This window comes from Chondrus crispus, genomic scaffold (genome assembly GCF_000350225.1).
Source record: "Chondrus crispus Stackhouse genomic scaffold, scaffold_455, whole genome shotgun sequence".
Taxonomy (NCBI): domain Eukaryota; phylum Rhodophyta; class Florideophyceae; order Gigartinales; family Gigartinaceae; genus Chondrus; species Chondrus crispus.
In genome coordinates, this window is record NW_005179356.1 from 39,772 (window position 1) to 56,851 (window position 17,080).

Sequence of the window (17,080 nt, forward strand, 5' to 3'; positions counted from 1 at the left end):
CGGAGTTACGCAAGTTGCCTGCAAATGCGACTGATGGTGCAGCCTGCCGATTCGTCTGTTATCTCTAAAATTAAGGATGCATGGAGAAAGCGGTGGGACGAATATAAGGTTAGTTTGATGTCAAGGGGCGAGTGGATACGGAGCAAAGAGGGTGCGAGCGGAAAGCTCAAAAACCCCGGGAAGCGGTCTTTCTTGAAGTTGGCATCAGATGCGGTTCGGGACGTCAATGCGCAGAGAGACAAGAATGGATTGTCGTACGCGCGTAAGGCAATGAAACGAACTGGAATGGCGATGAATGTCAACGGCGTCTGGGAAGAGAAACAGCTGTTTTCGAACCTACAGGCCATTATCGCAAAGCACCGCAATCACTTCAATGGTCAGCCAATCGAGTAGAGACAATAAATTACATTGGGCTGTAATCCTATCTCGCCTAATATTGAACTGAAAAATTAATCTGGTCCTGCCTATTTATGAACAACCACCTAAATAATATAGGTTCAAAAATACCCTGGACCAGATTATTTACGGTGAAGCCTTAAAAAAATCAGGTTCGTTAATAATCTGGTCCAAATTAAATACAGTGATCAGGTGTACAGAGAGTGACCAATCACTACATTTTCAATGAACGATCTCTCAAAAACGTCACTAATTGTACCCAAAGTTCACGCAAAATCACTTCTTCAAAGTGACGCAATTTTCATCACCTAAGCAGCACAGGGCTAGAGGGACATTGGTAGGAATCCCCCTGGAGCACAAAAGCGTTCTTGTCAGCAAAGAAGAATAGTTTCTCTGACGCCCAGAAGCTCACCAATCGTTTGAGACCTCGAAGTCTATTGATCTTTAGCTGTTCGTCACAGTGTCCGTGAAACAGAGCAGACACAATGCCAAAGTTCACGTTTGAAATCAGCGCCCAGCTGGAAAACATTGGATCGGTCTCAACACCAGAGGACTACCCGTGGCACATCGTGTTCGGATGCGGCAACTGTGGTGAGCGCACGCAGAAGCCAGTAGTGATTAGTTCAAGTGACAAAGTAGAAGGCATTCGCGGGGCAATGGTCAGCCTGAAGATCAGTTGCAAGCTGTGCGCCCGCGTGAATGACGTGAAAATTTTATCCGATACCTTTTCGTACACGTCGGAAGACGCGCCAGAGTGGAAGCCCTTTCTACAATTGGAGTGCCGGGGCACAGAGCCGCTTGCCGCCGTGCTAGCCACTGACGTTCCACTCCAGATGAAGGGAAAGGAAGGCTTTACTTTTGAGGAAGCCTTCATGGCTGATGGCGAATTTTACTCCTATGATGAAAATTTGAATACTGAAGCATCCGTGACGGAATATAAGGGACGTTTCGTCAAGGGATAGCGTCGCAGAGCATTCCAGGCTAACTACGAAATCAGCTGATATCATCGTAACAACCCCCAATGCCAAGCAGCGACTAACGCAGTCAGGATAGCCCATGATGTAAAACGCACGATAAAAGTTCTATAAATAAAGCAACATACGGGCTGTGCAGAGGCGCGCCGATTGATGATCCTCTCGATCGCTATCAGAAGAAGCAAACTGTGCCCTGCATTAACCCTGATCATCCCTCAGACTAGATATTTCTCAGGATCTCGCAATAATCTCTCTTTTGATCTCCGGATCATCATCCCCGAGAGCATCTCTCAAGACGAGATACCTCTTAATCCTGAAGAGCATCATAGGAGCGACTGTGCTCTCATACGTTTTCGCCCTTGGCAACCTGCCATGTGTGGTACGATACGAATCGCTCCATAACTTCAAGTCCTTGTACAAAGCTCTGAATTCCTTTCTCATTTGAAAGTATTCCCTAGTCTTTCCTTTCTTGCTCTCACTGATGAGCCTGGGCCATTCATCCCCCTCTGGTCTGTTGCGCTTTGCAGCACTCATCCTCTTGCGAGTCTCTTCAGTCTTGGGGACGCCCTTTCTCGCAACACTCATGCGCAAGCGGGTTGAAGCACTGGGAGATACACCCTTGTTGGGAGCCGGTCTCCCGAGGCGGGCCGCCCGTTGCATGGCCCTGTGCTCCGGGTCTTTCCACAATTTGCGGGCTGACTCGCGACTGCGCGAGAGCACGTCGGGTTCCTTCCTCTTCGCGAGCATTGCAGCGCGCCATTCGGGGTCCTGCCATTTTGCGCGGATGCGCTCGCTGCGTGCCCGGCGCTCTTCCTCGGAATACTGTCGAGGGCGGCGCCCCGGCGCCGCGGGCGAGGCAGGCGGCTTGGGAAGATTGGGGAGGTCGCCCGCAGGCTTCGGAGAGGCACTTGACATGCGAAGCAGATGACGCCGTAGACGTGCTAGCTGGATGCGGGTTGGGGCTGGCGGGAGATCTGTGTCCGGAAGTCTAGAATCCGTCGCAATGTAAGCGAGGAGGTTGCGGGGACGACGGGCGACTGGGGGGTTGGGGAGACGGCGGGCAGTTGACATGAATGGTGGCGCGAAGGCCTGCAGAGGCGGCGGGCGGTGCAGGGAAGACATGGTGCTGACGAATGTGGAGAGCAGACCAGACGTGGGGAGCTGAAGTGCATATACCGGGCAGATACACATCCGATGGGGTGCAGCCACATCTCGCACATCTCGCAGGGCATGATAAAATTTGGCCTTATGGAAAGACAGGACGACGAGAGGCGGAGGCTTCCCGAGCTTCCGATGTGATTGGCTACTGGCGGTTCTTGGGATGACGCTTTTGGCAAAATCTCAAAAATATCACAACTTTTTTTACTCAATCTCGCAGGGGACCGCGGTCCAACTAATTTATGCTCGCAGCGGGGCCGGTCCAATCCGGGAGCTTTTTGGGCCTCTCTCCCGGTCTCTCAGGAGCAGGACGTTCGTTCGGCCTTCCCGCGCTTTCTTATTCAAACCCGTCCACGTCCACGCTGGGATGCACTAACTGCCCGCCACCTCACTTCTTGACCTTGTCCTTCCTCCCTTTCACGGACTGACTGCCTTGTTCCATGACCGCCTCCGTCTCCGCTGCGGCGGGGACGCCTCCTTCTATAGCGCCCGCACCATCGCAGCTCTCTGCCGTTCAGGAAAAGCTAACCGCCGTCGAAGCATTGCTGGCCGGATTGCGAGCTGAAAACCATCGCCTGCAAACCGCCCTCGCCGTCGAACGCGCAAGTAGCGACGCCGATGAACTCATTAGTCTACGTCGAGACGTCCATGTTGTGCGCCATCGCCTGTCCCGCGCCCTGCGTGTCTTTGATTCCCTTGGGCTTGACACTCCGAGTACAGATGCGCCCATCGAAGATTTTATCAATGATACATTTCTCGAGCAGCTTCCACAACGCGTCACTGCAAGTCTGAATCAGCGCGAGCTGCTTGTATCAAAACCGACGGAAGCACCGCAGAAACCTACTACGGACCCCTCGTGTAATACGGAACTGCAACCGCCGCCAAACCTCAGTAGAAATGATCAGAGCACTCCCGAAAAAGAGAACCCCGCCGAAGAGCCAAAACAATCCCCCAGTCCTCAAACTGACGCTTCTGGCGTCCCTGAGACGTTGCAGGGTTCCATTCCCGTATTTCCGCAACCGCCAAATGATCCAGCCTCACAAGCAAGGCCGCTCGTTGCCGACACAAGTCCTACTGTGGAGTGTGTGCGAATGCTCATCGGCGCTGATTCTATCGCCGTGTCCGATGATCCCGCGCGTATCAAAATTGACATGAGCAACCCGGAAAAGAAACGTGCCCTATCGTTTTGGCTCTCTTGGAAAGACGACGTTATTTGCTACACGAGAGAATCGGTTGAGGTGGAGGAAGACTCGTGCCCCATGTTCTTGAAGGAGTACTCGATTGAATTCGAGGTCGGGCAAGCTCCTAACTTTCTCGTTCTCGTCATGGGTGCCATGTTTGACTTCAGGGTGAAACCAAAGAGCGAACCCACTCTCGAAGACGAAGCAGCAAACGACGACGATGACGACGACGATATGAGAGACGACTCACAACCCACGCCTTCCTAACATTTCTTGGGGTACCAGCCAGACCTTTCCACCAAGACATAATACATATATTATATGTACATACAACTGAAACACAAATGTCAGGCCTTTGATTTCCGCAAGCTTTTACATGAAAAGACACGAGCACAAACCCTATGCGCCACCAAGATCGTCTAAAAGTCCGTTTTCCATCTCCCGGATAGCTTCGTCCCACTCCTGATCTTTGCCTTCATCGATTTGCGCTCCTTCTCTTGCCTCGTCCTTCAATAACTCGCTTGACGCTCGCATCCTCTTCGAAGACTCAGAACCTATCCGGGTATCACTCTGATCTCGCTTTAATCCAAAGTCCCGCTGTTCTGCTGCTTTTCGGGCCTCGCGTTGACGTTCACTTCGTTTCATGGCCAGGAGCACATGGATCTCTTCATCATCTTCGCTAGTGCTCTTCTCACTATCCCCATCATTGTCAAATAGCTGTACTTTCTCTCCGTTTTCGGCTCTGCGCTGTGCTGCTTTTGCGCCTATCGCCTTGGTCGCGATCTCTGAAACCACAGTTCCAGCCCCTGCCCCCGGCGCAGAAGTTCCGGTTTTCTTAGTGTACAGATATGACACTATCCCCTGAGACTCGATATCAGCATTTAGTGCCTTGTCAAGCACGGCATCTTCTCCGCAAAAGACCTCTCCAGAAAGTCCGCCTTTCTTCTCAAAAATGTGCTGATATTTCTTGAAGCGATCCAGTAACGTGGATGAAGGGCTTCCTCGATCCTTGTCAAGAAGATTTTCTTCTTGGGATCGCTGTAAGACTTCTAAGGTGTCACAAAACTTCAGCTTCGAGTTGTACTGGAAAAGATCACGTAGTTCATCAGCACTAAAATTGCCTTCTTTCGAACCCATCATCTTTGATGCATTTTGCTCGCCTACGCCGGTTCCATTCCCGTCTCTGTGGTGTTCCCTGTCTACTGCGCTTTGAAGCTCTCCTTTGAAGAGTTGCCTCTGAAAAATCTTCTCCTCGATGGTGCCAGTGCATAACAACCGATAAACAAATACATGCTTCTTCTGCCCATCTCGCCAAACCCGCGCCATGGCCTGCAAATCTGTGGCCGGATTCCAATCAGGATCAAACAAGATGAGTCGATTAGCGCCGATAAGATTCAACCCGACACCTCCCGCCTTCGCACTCAACAGGAAGACATCACCGAGCGACCCCGCGTTGAATCTTCGGACAATATCCCCACGATGACCGACTGTGGTACTACCATCCAGACGACAAAATTGTATGTTCTTACGGGACAATGCCTCTTGGAGAAAGTCCAAGGTGGATGTGTAGTTGCTCACAAGAATAACTCTATCCTGGACACGCAAACTAGCCTTGCATATGGACAGGGTTATCTGAATCTTTGAGGAATCACCTATCTGAAACTGTCTCAAAACTTCCTTCTTATCATGCACCACTTCTTCTTCATCCGAAAACCCCAAGTCTTCATCTTCTGAATCGAGGCTAGCACCGACAAGATCAGGGTGACAGCATATCTTCCTTAAAAAATTGATGGCACTAAGGGCCGCGCTGAATCGTCTGGTGTTGGATACAACTGCAAATCGACTCTGGGCTTCTTTCTCGTACGCCGTCTGTTGCCTCTGCTGAAGTCGACAAAAAATGGCGACTTCGTGTTTCGGCGGTAGATATTTCGCCAAAATGTTGGATGTCCTCCGTAACACGAACTGGGATGTTATTCTCCCGAGCTCTCGTGCACGAGAATCCCCAATGGTCATTGCAGAATTAGAGGCATTGCTGTCTCTAGAAGCAATTATGGGGTTTGCAAAAACCGTCCGAAAGGAGGCGAGTGAGTTCAAACAGCCCGGGTTCACGAAATCGCAAACTGCAAAGAATTCCTCGAGATCATTTTGCACTGGCGTTCCCGTTAGAATCACGCGGCCCCGACAGGGAAGTTTTTTCAGGGCTTCTATTGTCTTGTTTCCCTGGGAGGACTTGAGACGGTGACCTTCATCGCATACAAGGAGGCCAATCTTTGATTTATACATCTGCTCAGCATAGCTTCGGAACATCTCATACGAAATTATGAGCAAACGGCGGACATTTCCGTTGATAAAGGCTGCCAAAGCTTCTTTCGATTCAAACGTCGAACTACCAGACGCAACTGCAACGGGTTCCAACCTGTCATCACCCAGCCACTTTTTAACTTCATTCACCCAATTCTGAACCAAGGAAGCTGGACATACAATGACAGCCTTCCTCACGCCAGGATTTCCTCCCGGATGTTGCTTTAACACCGTCCATATCAACCCAATCGCCTGTAAAGATTTACCCAGTCCCATCTCGTCAGCCAAAATCGCTCCTTGACCCCCCTCACCGGTCATGAAGAACAAACCTTGAACGCAGTGGTATAGAAACTTGACACCCTCCCGCTGATGTGGTCGCATACGCTTCGCAAGAAAAGGGTCTAGCACGATAGGGAAAGAATCTCTTCCCGCAAGAGCACCCTTCACGGTAGGAAGCAAAACACAGGCGTTTGGTGCGTTTGGATCATGCATCGGTCCAACGGGACCCTGCGTGATTGACCGATTCGCTGAACAATTGCGAGGCCGGAGCGGTTTGAATGGTGTCCGTTTCGCATTTATCATTCCTCTGGAAGTGGCGCTTAAGCCTGTCACAGAATGTATAGAAGCTTTCATAAAGAGGCGGCCAGAGATATAATCGTCCTCGCTAACGGGATTTTGCACCTCGAGCTCCCAGTTGCCTATTTCTAGAGTGTTTCCTTCCTTCATACCACCTAGAGGTTTACACCTTTCTGCACATACGCGTTTGCCGTCCTCGTTCTGAAGCTCGACATGGCGGTCATTCTTGATGAGAATGTAGCCGTCGAGCCAGGATTTGCGTTTTTTCTTGCTCCTTTTGGTATAAAGTACAGCGTAGTAAAGGATTTCGGAAACCCCGGACGGAGCCAATTTCGCAGGTCGAGAAGACTTTGCAACAGAAAGAGGAGCAGTAAGGCGGCCAGAAGTTAGAAGTGAGCGGCGAGGAGCACCATTGGTAGGGCTCGGGCGGGAGAGACCCGCGCGCACACGAGGCCTAAAAGTTCCGCTCGGCGGGAGCATAGTCAAAAGACGCGAAACGCTCTCTGGTTTGGAAGCTAAGAGTTAATGAAGACACGGAGAGCGATTGAGAAGGCGTTCGAAAAGCGGTGGGCGGCACTCTGTGAAACTCGGGGATAATTTCGTTCCAGGGATGCTTGGTCGCTTTCCTTTGGCGCAAACCTACCTGTTCTGTTCCGCACCGGATACACGTGTGAATATGAAATCTTCAGATGGTACACGTATCCGGTTGTGTACACGTGTATGGGCCGTTTAGTACACTTGGCAGATTATACAGAATTTTCTCTAATAAATGTCTTCCTGGCAATAGCAGAAGCAGTACGAGCTCGAGTCTCTGATCCTGCCAACGAAACGAATGCAATCAGATCTTTTCCCGCCAAAAGTTTTAGATCATGCGAAAGGGGCATCGACCTTTGGAAGTAACATTTCTACCTCATCGAGCGGTGCTCTATTCTAAAAACTAACTCATATAGAGATCCGGCATCAAATTTAATCGGTTTTCAGACCTGCCGTACTTTTCACGGTTTCTTGCACATTTCAGACCCGTTGTTCTACATGTGCTAGTCCAGGATGCTTACGAAGTAACCCCCAATGCTCCTACTCAAACGCTCCTACTCAAACGCTCCTACTCAAACACCCCTACCCAAACACTCCTGCTGAAACGCTCCCATACAAACGCTCCTACTCTGACGGCTGCTTCTTATCTCAATTTCTCGGGAACCGCCCAATCCGTTCGCTGCCACGATAGGAAGGCCACCATGCCAACAACTTCTTTGCCTCCGACCCGCACCATTGGCTTCGTCCTTGACGTTTCCGCGGCATCGCTCAGACCTCCTCCACGGGAGTCTGCCCCGCATGTCACTCGCGAACGACATGCCCGAAAGCTTGTTGCAGCCGTCTCGCGCCTGCTTGATTATCACAAAACTTGTTCCCATTGCCAACTCAGCTGGTCATACCGCTTTTTTGATTCCGAAACTCAAGCTTCGCCTAGTGCTTTCGGAAAGGACGAGGGTAGGGAGACATCTGAGGAGGAGCTCGAAGTATTCCGACGACAAGTTGGCATACATACGAAGACAGCATCCGTCGGGGCAGCATCTATGTATGCCATCAAATACCATGAAATCACCACCAACCTAGAAGACGGACTGACCGACTTCTCCCTTTGTCTTCCTGGTCTTGACGACAACAAAATCGAAACCGATCAAAGCGACAACATGCGCACCACTCTTTCGCACTGCACTGGTGGACACCCCTTTCAACCGCTCCTCTATGTCTTAACAGCTGCTCCAGACTCCATGAAAGCGTTGAGTGCATGTCACGGAGCCTCTGCCTTTCTGCAAACAAAATACTCTCGTAATGTTGCTGATGCCCCAACTCCTCAGGATATGCGTTCCATGATATCCAATATCCGGTCATCAGTTGGCAGTTCGAAGCGAGTAGCACACACAGACCCATTTATTAAGACCGCAGCAGCAATGGAATCGCAAGACATTGGTCTGGTCTGGGTGGACACAAGGCCTGCCCTCCCAGGCGTTTTCTCAAGAGAACGCGCTTCAATTATTACAGCCTTCTGTGCATGGCTAGAAACAGTATCCACGAGTGCTAGCTTTATCGACATGCACACTCTTCTCCTTGACGAAAGAGTAATGCCCGTGGAATCACATATCGCACAAATCCACCCTGACGCGCAGCGCAACACTTGCGAGGTAGACGGCTCCCAAGCGGTGAAAGAGGCTGAATCTGTGGAATGGAACATCGCTGACGTGCTGACAACAACTTCCTCCGCGGGATTCACGACGAAATCTCCGCCGAAAGACCGGGCGCGAGACCCGGGGTCGTCTTCCAACCCATTATTGGTCCGTCAATCTTCGATGTATCCCCACGGCTCCTCCACCTCGTCGCTGGTGCGTTACTTCCGAGCGCAGCTCAGCACGAATTTTTCTCAAGACTCCATTGGTGAACCTCATGAGCAGCCAAAGGCGTCAACAACTCAGTCCCCTCATGTAGTGATTATCTTGAGAGGCATCATGCCTGACAGCAAAAATTGCGAAGAGCTCTATAATCTGAGAGCCTTCGAGTCGAGCGCGCAGGTACTGAGACCCCTCAGATATAACTCGAAGTCAAAAGATATTGATGGTCGAATCTGGGCAGAACACTTCGGTGATGTCATGACTCACCTCTTGCACACTTCAAAAGGCCTGTTTGCTGATGTTGGCATGCGGGGTCCAGGTAGCTCAAAAACCGTACAAACGTTGCATTCAGTTCTCATCCGGCCGCTCAACTCGTTTACAGCGTCCGTTCGGAAAGTCACACTCAATGTCGCAGTGCCACGAACACCTTGTACCGATTTTGCAGCAGAAACCAACGTTTTCGGAGACACCCAAGGCAGTCTCTTGCTACCCGATTTGCCTGGCTGTCTCGAAAGAAAAGATTTGCCAGAAAACAATAACGATCGCGCGACGTGGCTGAGGAAAACTCGTCTTTGTGAAGATGTTCCGCAACGTCTCACGGCAGACACAAACGAGAGGTGTATCCCACCGTCGTCATCCTTTGGCACACCGAACCTGCGAGAAGCGCCTTTCCGCGTGAGAGAAAGGGCTCTTCAACGCGACGATCTTGCTAGAAGCAAACCATTGCGTTCGCAAGAAAGAAACTCTGAGAGTCAACCACAAGAATCAGGGAACAACAATGACGCATTTCGCAGCGTTGGTGATAGTGTAGAGCGAAAACCGAATCCCATCGAGAAATTTGATAACGTTCAACATGGAGTCACACGTACCGGTGCTAGTCCGCGTCAATGTCAGACTCAGTTAACACCATTGTTTGAGATAGAATCTGAAGCTGAAAGAGATCAAGACACAGAATTATCCGATCTTGACGTCGAGACTTTTGCACCGAATCGGCAGAGCGTTCCTGGCACAACGAGACGAAATTCAACGCTGGAACACATCCCAAAATCAGATGCAAATTCTGAGAAGCCCCTTCCATGCAACACGCCGTTGACAATGCCTTTCACTGAGGGACCGACGACAGCCAAAACACCACTAGCTGCGCCAAGTGTAGCATGTACAAGTCGTGGCCCCACCGGGTCGAGCAGCCATTGCCCAGGCAAAACCGATGAAATCAAGGCAGTTCCTCTAAGCACAGTGCCGGAACTGAAAGATTACAATTCGGAGAATGATCTTGACCAAGCAAACCATGCTGTGAGCGAAGCCGCTGCGTCTTTTCAACTGAATATGAAAAGGCTATCAGAGCATGCCGTACACCCAGAACAATGTGTCCTGAGCAGCCTGCATAACTTGGAAGCCATTGCTCGGGTTCTTTCTGCAGGAGGGGGAATCAAAACGATAGAGAAAACGATAATTGATGGGAACATAGTGAAGGACTCTGAAGTGATGGATGCACTTGATGCTACGCAGAGAGCGTGCAGAAAAATAGAAACAGCTGCCGCTTCTGAGGCGTTGGGGCCGGAAATTTGGCTCCCAATCATCAAAGGCTATGGACAAGTCGTTTGGCAAATCGTAGACTATGCTTATACGAGGCAGCACCAAAATAGCACCGGCCACCGGAAGGGTGTTCGCCACTTTGCTGAGAGATCGCTCTCAGTGTTGTCCTGCTTGCAAATGATCGGTGCAGCGATGGCAACTTGGACAGAACCTCATTCGTTGTTTGTCAAAACATTCACCTATTTCCTCGGTGATGTCCTCGCACAATTCACCAAGGGAGCAGATGCCGATCAATTCGAACGAGTGGTTCGAAAGATTTTTACGAAACTAGACCTTGAAGGACCAACCGCGTTGCCAGAACATGTTCATAGGTCAAGCCCTCCTCAGTCAAGTTTATCCACTTGCCGGCAAACTGACCGTACTACCAGGCAGTCGTCATACCAACAGTTGGTCCGTGCTTCGAGTGACAAATGTGAGCAATCAAGCGAGAAAAACGCTGCCCATAACCCCAGGCGGAGCGCACGTCGGGCCTTGACATTTGAAAACGAACACGTAGGAGAAAAGCGTTCTGTGGAGAGCTTCCTTGGCGGGGAGCACTTCAAGAAACAACAGAAAGGACCATCTATCAAGAAACACAAGAAAATAATTGCTGATGCCAGGACCCGCAAGCCACTGATCCCACCGGCCCGACGAACGCAGATTTCAACGAAAACCGTTGAGCTGTTAACAACTAAGCGTGCTCGAAGAGATTCTCCGGGTGCCGCGAGCTCCCGCACTCTGCACAAAGACAATTTGGCAAAGCCAAACAATCGAGGGCACCCTGACTCTAGACCGATCGCAGCGGCTCGGCCGGCACTGCGCCGAAGCCCTCGAAAAAACCAGACTCCCCAACCAGACAAAACAGCGGCGACAACAACCCCTTCTCCACAAGCCTGTGCGCCAAAGAGGCGCACGTCCCCTCGTCATACCCAAACTCCCAAGAGCAGTTCTACCTCTTCTAAAACTGGCATCACTGCCGTCGCACAAACAACTCCTACTCGAACAAAGCGAAGCAAAAAGGAAGCCGTGCCAGACTGGAGCCTGCTCCATGTCGGCCGTTTAACACGCCGGGGTGCCAAGAGACTAGCAGATGTACACGAACAGGGGGGTATCCCTCAGTCACCTTTTTAATAAGAAACTCTATGTTTATGTTGATATTCCCAAGATGAGTGCCGCCACTGGTCACATTATAGGCTAGCGTCGACCACAACTACGCCCTTCGTACTACTGCAGTTCTTTGAGAAGTTGATCCAATATCAAATCAGCCATACCGTAATACCCCCCACCAAACAGGTTGTAGTGATTCAGAAAATGATATAGCTGGTACAGCTTTTGTCGTTGCTCAAATCGCGGTGCCCGAGGTATCAGATCATGGTAACCTTCCCAAAACCCCGAAGCGAAGCCGCCGCACCATGACATTCCAAAGTCAGCCTCATGGTGTCCGTAGTAGCAGGCAGGATCAAAAATAACGGGCGCCGCGTATTCGCCGGATATGTTCCCGGACCATAAATCTCCGTGGAGTAGACTAGGCTTAATGTCGTCCTTGATATCATCAAAAAGGTCGTTTAACCTAAGGCATAAGCGGTTCCCCCGATCGATTAATCCAGAATCGCCCGTGAGCAGCAGTTGATGTTTCAAACGTCGCTCTCGGAAAAAGGATACCCAGTCTTCCATCCACCCATTGGGTTGTGGTGTTGCCCCAATGGTGTTGTCGATTGAAAACCCAAATCTGCCTTGGTGTGCTTCTGGTAGTACGGGGTCGGCCAAGTGCAGCCGGGCTAGCTGTCTTCCCAATTCGCCTTGGTCATAGATGGGGCTGAGGTCCAGCGCCTCCATAATTATGTAAGACCCTTGTACGCTTGAAAGCTGACCGTACTGAAACACCTCAGGGACGCGGATTGTCTGGGTGTCAAACATAGCTGAAAGTCCCTGTGCCTCTCCTTGAAACATAGAGGCATCTTCTCTACTGACTTTAATGAAGAGGCGCTTCCCCGTGTCAGTGGTAGCTCGGTGCATGACGGCCCATCCAGAAGTGCCTGCGCGGGTCATTGCAGTTACTTTTCCGACATCGAGTCTTTCATGAATTACTTTTTCTAACTCATCTGTAGTAGCATTAGCCATTGGTCGGCACCGTTTCACACAGGACCAGGATTTGTCGACGCGCTGCGAATTCTTTCCTCCGGAAATTAAGGAGCCTATCCGTACGAAAGAGGGAGCAACAAATGTGATGGAGGTGGTCCAAGATCTGTTCGGTGAATTCTGGGGCATGACCATGTCGAGACCTACGTTGTCGATGACTGTGGGAAGAGTAAATTGCGCTGCGCATTCCCTGTGAGTTTCGTAGTAGAGTACGTCAGCTCCGGCAGTGGAGGCACTCAGTGCAAATCACAGATGATTTGGAAGACGCATACGAAAAGAGACGAAGTCTGTGGGATAGGGTGAGAATCGCAGCATGGTGGCGGCTCTAGAGGCACGGTTGCGGCACACTGTGATTCAGTAACGTAAAGTACCCTTGGGTATGGACAGATCTCGCTCATGCTCAAAAACGAACTTTTAAGGAGCACCATGTCCAGCTCTTCATATTGAGATACAGGGGGGGTCTCCTTAATAGTTCGCTTTACAATAGTGCACATGGCCAAAATTGCACCCCTTTCAGCGATGTCACCATTATTACCACGTGTACACCTGTGCACGTAGAGCCATGCCGATGTAGATGCACAGTGTGCATCTACATCGGCATGTGCATTGTGTGGTTCCATCCAGAGCCAAGTCAGTAGTGCACCCACGATAAGGCACAGCCAGTAAGGCACACCACTCACTTTAACAATAAAGTCACCGCCGTCCCCCCAGCCCTCTCGGGATCGGGGGTATCGGTGTTCCTGGAACCACAGGTTATGGGCCATACGCAACCGCTGAACACGATCCGTCAACTCCCAACAAACAACAACCAAGGAAGACGTTAACAGACGCGCCACACGCGCAAGAAGACAAGCCGCACTGCAAGATCACACTAACAACACCAGCGTTCGCCCCCGACTTGTCAAAAAAACACAGTATGAGTGACAAAGCCACCACACATGGCTACCTGCCACAACTAACCCTCACAAATTTTACTTACTGGTACGATGCGCTTGACATACACGCGCAAACGATCAACGCAAAAGCCGCCCTCAGCGCAACGACTACATCACTCACCGACCCAGCTCAACAAACCCAACAATCAGACGACACCATCAACGACCTCACCGAACGCCTCCAATTTTTGAAAGATGTCATCGCCGAGCAACAGGACCCCAAAGACGGTAAGAAAAACTTTATATTAGACTCCGGTGCCCACCCCACGCATCTAGCTACACTCCACGCAAAAATGCAACGCAGAACCAGGACACTAACACAAACAGCAACGGGACATCGCGCCCAAATAACATACACCGGCGCCATCACACTGCAGACGAATAGTGACACCATCACAATGCCCGAAGTGCACATGCCGCTGATCACAGAAAACTTCATGTCAGTTCACGATCTCACCAAGTACGGAGATGTAACATTCAGCAAGACCAAGGCAGTGCTGCACAAGCCAACCCCACTACCGGCCAAGCTCACAGCAAAGTACCGACAAGGACAATACCGCCTCGCACACGCCAAGCCAGCAACAGCCAAGGGGGCCCGAGCGCAGTCAGGCAAGCGTAACGGAGCGAACAAGGGAACCCGCATCCATGCCAGCACGCCGAAAACGATATCAAAAAATAAAACACCCACATCAACGAAACGTGCACCTCCACCAAAGAGACCCCAAAACGCCACCCGGGACACGCTCTAGTACTGTACAAACGCACGAAGAAGAACCCCCACCCTACGCAACGCCACAGCCCCCAAAGGAGCACGCCGTAAAACCAGCACAGCCAAACAGATACTCCACGAATGGCACTTGAAACTCGGACACGCGCACCCCAAGACAATTTCTATAATGTCTAAACAAGGGCTTTTGCCCATCCTCCCAAAAGGCATCACCGATAGAAGCGCACAAATCACTTGTAGTGGCTGCATAGATGGCAAGACCACTACAAGACCACACCGCCCAACCAAGCACACAACCGCCATAGGCGACAGATCGATGACACACACATATGCATACAGAACATCGGCACGCGACGCTACGCAAAAAATCAGGGCAACGGACTTCAGGCCGTACCACCAGTGTAGTATAATGACCGGCGCGAGCGCGCGGAGGTCATCGGACGGCCGTATACGGTATACACGTGGGCGGCTGTGCCCACGTGTAGCGAGCGCGCGCGCATGCCGAGCGGTCGTAATCTGGCGTACGTGTACGTTAGCACACGTGTCGTCCGTGCGGTAGTCTGTAAGCAACACGCGTGTACAGTGGTGCACACGTGTAGTAGTAGCGGCCGTGCGGTAGTAGCAATTATGGCGCTAGTTTTTTAATTGTGTACAGTACCCGGCACGCACTAGGCGGCAGGTACTGTACTACTGTACTGGGACAGGTGTCCGAGGCGTCCCCCTGCGGGGTTAAGACCTGGCACCCGTCCCCACCAGTAAACGGGGGCAAGCTCGCCCCCGTCCCTTTTGCGCCTACGTACGTCCGTTTCGGTTGTCCGCCGCGCGCGCTGGCTTCTAACCCGTTACCGGTCGCTCCCGTTTACGCACCACGGGGCGACTGCGCGTAACCGGCCAGTGAGCCACTCCCTTTTCGCGAGCTCGTCCGATCGGTTCAATTGGCGCGTCGCGTCCGCGCCGCGTGCTCCCTCGCTAAAGCCTCCGCCTCTCACCCAACCCAGGGCGGAGAGGAGTTATCCCACATTTGGTACTCTTGTGGAGGGGATAACTCTCGAGGTTGAGCCGCACGCGTGGTCGCTCGATCGCGCGCAGAACCGTACGGACGGAAAAGGTTGAGAAATCACCGCGTCGATCGCGAAGCGTATTCGACGATGAACCGACCGGAAGAAGGGGGAGACTCCGCCTCCGGGCGTCTGAGCACCCGCAGTGGCAGTGGCGCACCGCGCCCCCGGGTGGAGAACCCGGAAGCCCTGCTGCGACCGCCACCGCGACCGGGCCGCACGCGAGCGTCCGCATCGGATGTTACGCCGGCCGTGTCGGCAGGCACCGAGAATCGCGTCCAATGGATGGTCGACGCGATTCAGCCGCGCATCCAGGCCTGGGTCGAGGAGTTCCTCGCTACGGAACTCCCCCAGGTAGCGCGCGTATGCCTCGACCGAACGGTGCCCGCGCTCGTGGACGCGCACGTACGCAGCGCGATACCACCGCTTTTGGACGAACTTCTACCCGCTCAAGTCCAATGCGAGGTGGTGACCGCGCTCACCACTGTGGATGAAGAATCCCCGTCCGGTACGGCTCTAAAGGGAGCCATCAGCTCCGCCGTGGCCAATCGTCTAGCCACGACCTTCGCCGGAGCAGGAGTCGACGCACGCGAGCAGCGCGACTCGACCGCTCCGGATCCTACGCTAACGCACGCTGAACCGATCGGCGCCGCACCCGGGATCGGTACAATGGCCCCTCACCCGGAGGGTAAGACCATTTACCTCCCACCAATTTATGGTGCTACAGGAGGGCCCACAGAAAATGGCCCTCCCGTACTCGCCGATACGGCTGGCCCCCGCGGGACAGAAAACCGCCTGGGGCGCTTCGCGACAGAAAAGCGACAGCCGTATCGGTCGAGCAGAAGAAGCGCACCCGGCGCTCAAGGCTACACCTCGGAGGGTACAGAAAACCCCTCCGAGGAAGAAGACACAAGACGTCGCCACAGGGCGACGCGCAAGCACCGCGACGGACGCTACGCGCGATACCGCGATGCCGGAGGGGTCGGGTACCCCTCCGATGATAACCGCGACGGACGCTACACGCGATACCGCGATGCCGGAGGGGTCGGTTACCCCTCCGATGATAACCGCGAAGGACGCTATACGCGATACCGCGATGCCGGAGGAGGTGGATACCCCTCCGATGACGAGGACACCGAGTCGGACGGATCGCGCAGAGGCGACCGCAGAGGTCGCAATGCGCGCGACCGACGTCGGTTCCGGCGAGAAGACTCCGATCCGGAGGGCTACAGTAGCCCCGGCGGAGAAGGAGACCGCCACCGCAGGGGCAGAGACCGCCGGTCTGCCCCGAGGCGGGATCCGAAACGGCTGCCGGTGATCAGGCCGCTGAACGACCTGTTCACCAAGGCCGTCGACTACCGCACGTATAGGCTGGAAAATCGCAGCGCGCGCTACGACGCGAGTACCGCGCGGCGAGTTAACCGATATCGGAAGAAGTTGGACGTCCAGCTGAAAACCCACACATTCGGTGGTCAAGATCCAATCGCGGTGCTAGGATTTCTCGCGCGCTTCAAGATGGCCTGCGACCACAATGGGGTCAGCGAAGGCGCGGCCGTATGGTGTTTCCAGTTTTATTTGACTGGGCAGGCTCACGCCTTGCTCCAGTCCAGGCTACACGGGAACACCATGGCGGTCGATGCGGAGCAGCGCGATATGCTCGAAACCTACGCGGA

General features: G+C 52.6%; 5 protein-coding genes; 2 read left to right on the plus strand and 3 right to left on the minus strand.

Moving 5' to 3' along the window:
- Nucleotides 1-1,096: 1,096 nt before the first annotated feature.
- Nucleotides 1,097-2,561, minus strand: CHC_T00000135001 (hypothetical protein). XM_005719001.1 is given in 2 exon segments: nt 1,097-1,601; nt 1,602-2,561. The coding sequence occupies 1 exon segment, from the start codon at nt 2,559-2,561 to the stop codon at nt 1,602-1,604; it is 960 nt and encodes a 319-aa protein (XP_005719058.1). The 3' UTR covers nt 1,097-1,601.
- A 407-nt stretch (nt 2,562-2,968) lies between these two features.
- Nucleotides 2,969-3,976, plus strand: CHC_T00000136001 (hypothetical protein). The gene has a single exon (XM_005719002.1). The coding sequence runs from the start codon at nt 2,969-2,971 to the stop codon at nt 3,974-3,976; it is 1,008 nt and encodes a 335-aa protein (XP_005719059.1).
- Nucleotides 3,977-4,108: 132 nt separating this feature from the next.
- CHC_T00000137001 (hypothetical protein) lies at nt 4,109-7,066 on the minus strand. The gene has a single exon (XM_005719003.1). It carries the CDS (start codon nt 7,064-7,066, stop codon nt 4,109-4,111), a length of 2,958 nt encoding a protein of 985 aa, XP_005719060.1.
- A 389-nt stretch (nt 7,067-7,455) lies between these two features.
- Nucleotides 7,456-11,746, plus strand: CHC_T00000138001 (hypothetical protein). The gene is made up of 3 exons (XM_005719004.1): nt 7,456-7,506; nt 7,633-11,640; nt 11,714-11,746. Exons 1-3 carry the CDS (start codon nt 7,456-7,458, stop codon nt 11,744-11,746), a joined length of 4,092 nt encoding a protein of 1,363 aa, XP_005719061.1.
- Nucleotides 11,747-11,772: 26 nt separating this feature from the next.
- CHC_T00000139001 (hypothetical protein) lies at nt 11,773-12,816 on the minus strand. Its single transcript, XM_005719005.1, has one exon. The coding sequence runs from the start codon at nt 12,814-12,816 to the stop codon at nt 11,773-11,775; it is 1,044 nt and encodes a 347-aa protein (XP_005719062.1).
- Nucleotides 12,817-17,080: the final 4,264 nt, after the last annotated feature.